The sequence below is a fragment of the Penaeus vannamei genome, chromosome 7, assembly GCF_042767895.1.
Source record: "Penaeus vannamei isolate JL-2024 chromosome 7, ASM4276789v1, whole genome shotgun sequence".
Taxonomy (NCBI): domain Eukaryota; kingdom Metazoa; phylum Arthropoda; class Malacostraca; order Decapoda; family Penaeidae; genus Penaeus; species Penaeus vannamei.
The window spans coordinates 24,893,905-24,896,404 of NC_091555.1; the positions used below are offsets into that span (position 1 = coordinate 24,893,905).

The 2,500-nt window shown below is 40.5% G+C and overlaps 2 protein-coding genes across 3 annotated transcripts in view; one reads left to right on the forward strand and one right to left on the reverse strand.

Moving 5' to 3' along the window:
* Window positions 1–489, forward strand: part of LOC113808133 (protein tipE) — a 1,367-nt gene extending 878 nt beyond the window's left edge. The window contains exon 1 of the mRNA XM_027359469.2: window positions 1–489. This exon is cut by the window's left edge and continues 878 nt beyond it. Coding sequence (XP_027215270.2) covers window positions 1–387 — 387 coding nt within the window. The 3' untranslated portion in view covers window positions 388–489.
* Window positions 490–716: 227 nt separating this feature from the next.
* The window catches only part of LOC113808112 (paramyosin, long form-like), a 113,222-nt gene continuing 111,438 nt past the window's right edge, over window positions 717–2,500 (reverse strand). For both annotated transcript variants that reach the window (XM_070123645.1, XM_070123644.1), the window contains exon 17: window positions 717–2,500. This exon is cut by the window's right edge and continues 980 nt beyond it. The gene's annotated coding sequence lies outside the window, so the exon portion shown is untranslated.

Here is a 2,500-nt window from a genome sequence, read left to right on the forward strand (position 1 = left end):
GCGCACGACAGGACGCTCAAGCTTTCCCTCAACCCCGAGAGTCGGAGGGCGAAGTGGGAGCAGGCGCGCGTCGAGATCCTCAAGAACATGGCGAGCGAGAAGGAAGCCTCGCCTCTCGAACTGGGCTTGGCCTTCTCCTCGGGCGTCAAGACTAATCTCAAGAGCCTGAAGAACCTAGCAGGGGAGGTCCACCGTGTCTGGAAGACAAACGAGAAGAAGAAAGGGAATGGAGGGGAAGGAAACGCCCAAGCGAAGAAGGATTGGGCGGAAGAATGGCGAATCTTTGCCGCTAAGGCCTCAGTGCATCCTACTGTGTCCCCCGCACGGCATTTCAACCAGGTCACCATCAACATTTCCAACAAGGCACAAATGCCTCTGAATGATTGAAAGGCTCCTCTGCTAATCAGCATCTTATACGTCTTACTGTCTATTGCAGTAACCCAGGCTCATGCCATGGCAGTGTTTGATAAGTCATGTAATGTAATCTACTCACTTCAGGAATATATTTCAGTAATAGTATTGTAAGGTGTTTATATGCGTGTGCGAATATGGTAAGAATATTTTTTTCTTCCTTTATAAAATCTCCCATTATTTGCACCTGAAGAATACGCAACATTTAGCACCAGCTGTGATATTTCATGTCTTTGTATCCCTAGAATTGTATCCTCACTCTTTTTTTCCAAACATTTCTCGTGGAAACAATAAAACAACGTAAGTAAGACCAAGCTCTTTTATTGACTTTCTCAGCTTGATTTTGATCCGACAGGACCAATATGATAGCGTTACATTACACACATAAATCAGACGGAAAAACGCCACAGAAACGAAAAGTGTGTCCCCCATGAACTAGTCTGTGGCATGACAAAATAGGTTCAGTTCAGAGACATCGGGAACACACTTTTGCTGTCTTCGTCGGCCATACCATGTATAAACAGCGTCAATGATCGTCCTTACACTACAAACATATTCTGAAATAAATAGTTTTTTTATCTTTTTTTGAGTGGATAGGGATGGGATGACCTAGAATACAGTTTTAAAAAAGAGATAAGTTTGGGGTTCATCACCTAATTCCCAGTTGAAAATAATTCGCTTTGGTGCCCATTCATAAAACGATATAACATCTTCAAATGTTTCTCGAATACGCATTTAGACCATGATAGACAACTAAGCGGGCGGAAAGTAGAAGATGAAAGAATAAACTATCTATAAACAGAGCAAGAGCATAAACAGATAAAGGTGTTTACCCGCTTTCCGCCCGCATTCAAGGACAACACTCAAGCGCCCCAAAGACCATGCATGAGAAACCCTTTTTCGCATGGAAATGTTTCAGGCGATCCGAAACTGGCATAAAGAAATGAGTCAGACACACGTCTTTCAAGATGATCTCAAGTGTCGTTCTAGAATCACGGATGGGAAATAAAGGAGTAAACGAAATGAAGAAAAAAGGAAGAAAATATATACAACACAATCACTTAAAATAATAAATAATGTAGAGATTAGAGAAGACATGTCACTCGAAGGTCGTGAACGCTTCAACTGTTTCGAGCGAACGAACCTTATCCACCAGTGCTTGAAATCGGGTTGCGTTGTGGGTAAGACGGTGTTTTTCCCAGCCACACTACACATTGAAACACCAACAACATACACCTGCATATATACACGCACCCAAAACGGCCTGCTAAATGATAGGAAAAAAGACAAAAGAAAACATACACGTATTTCCATTTGGATTTTTTTCTTTCTTTCTTCTTGCACGCTCGTTTATGATGCCTTCTTCATGCCATTAAACCCCGGTTATGTTCTCGAGCTCTCCTTTTATACCCCAGCCAGGAGATGCAAGAAATAACTTGATGGGCTGACCTGGTGTGCATACAAAGCGGTGTAAGGTCGGTGCTCAAGGCATCCCAACCCACTCGCAGCTGCAGTAGAAAAGGGGTAAAGTAATATCCACAAGTTTCTATATCATTTTTTCAAGTTCTAGGTTTACACGTTGCCTGGATGTACCTTATCCATTTTTTGCGAGGTTTCAATCCACATAATCTTGTCTATGTTTATTTTACATCAAGTATTATCCCAAGTTTACTGTAGCATTATGCGAAGAATACAATGAAGAGGTCTTATGCATGATAGACGGTTTCATCTATTAGGTAATTCTGCCTTGATATCTAGCGTTGTATGCATTCTAAACGTTGTTATTCTGCTGCGCACTGATAAGAATGATCTTGCAATGATATTTGCAGCGCACGCTGGCACTTCTAATAATAGCAGAATGATGAGGCAGGTAAGACTGGTGGTATTGCTGATGATAATAATAATGATGATAATGATTTTAGAAAGTAGATAGAACTGAATGCGCCAAAATGAATATCACAAAAAATGAATACAACTGTGATTATAAATTGATGAAAGTAATAATAATAAGGATAATACCTATAGGTTTGTAGTACATATACTAGCAATATATGCAATAAGGATTATAAAAACAATACTAATCAGTATT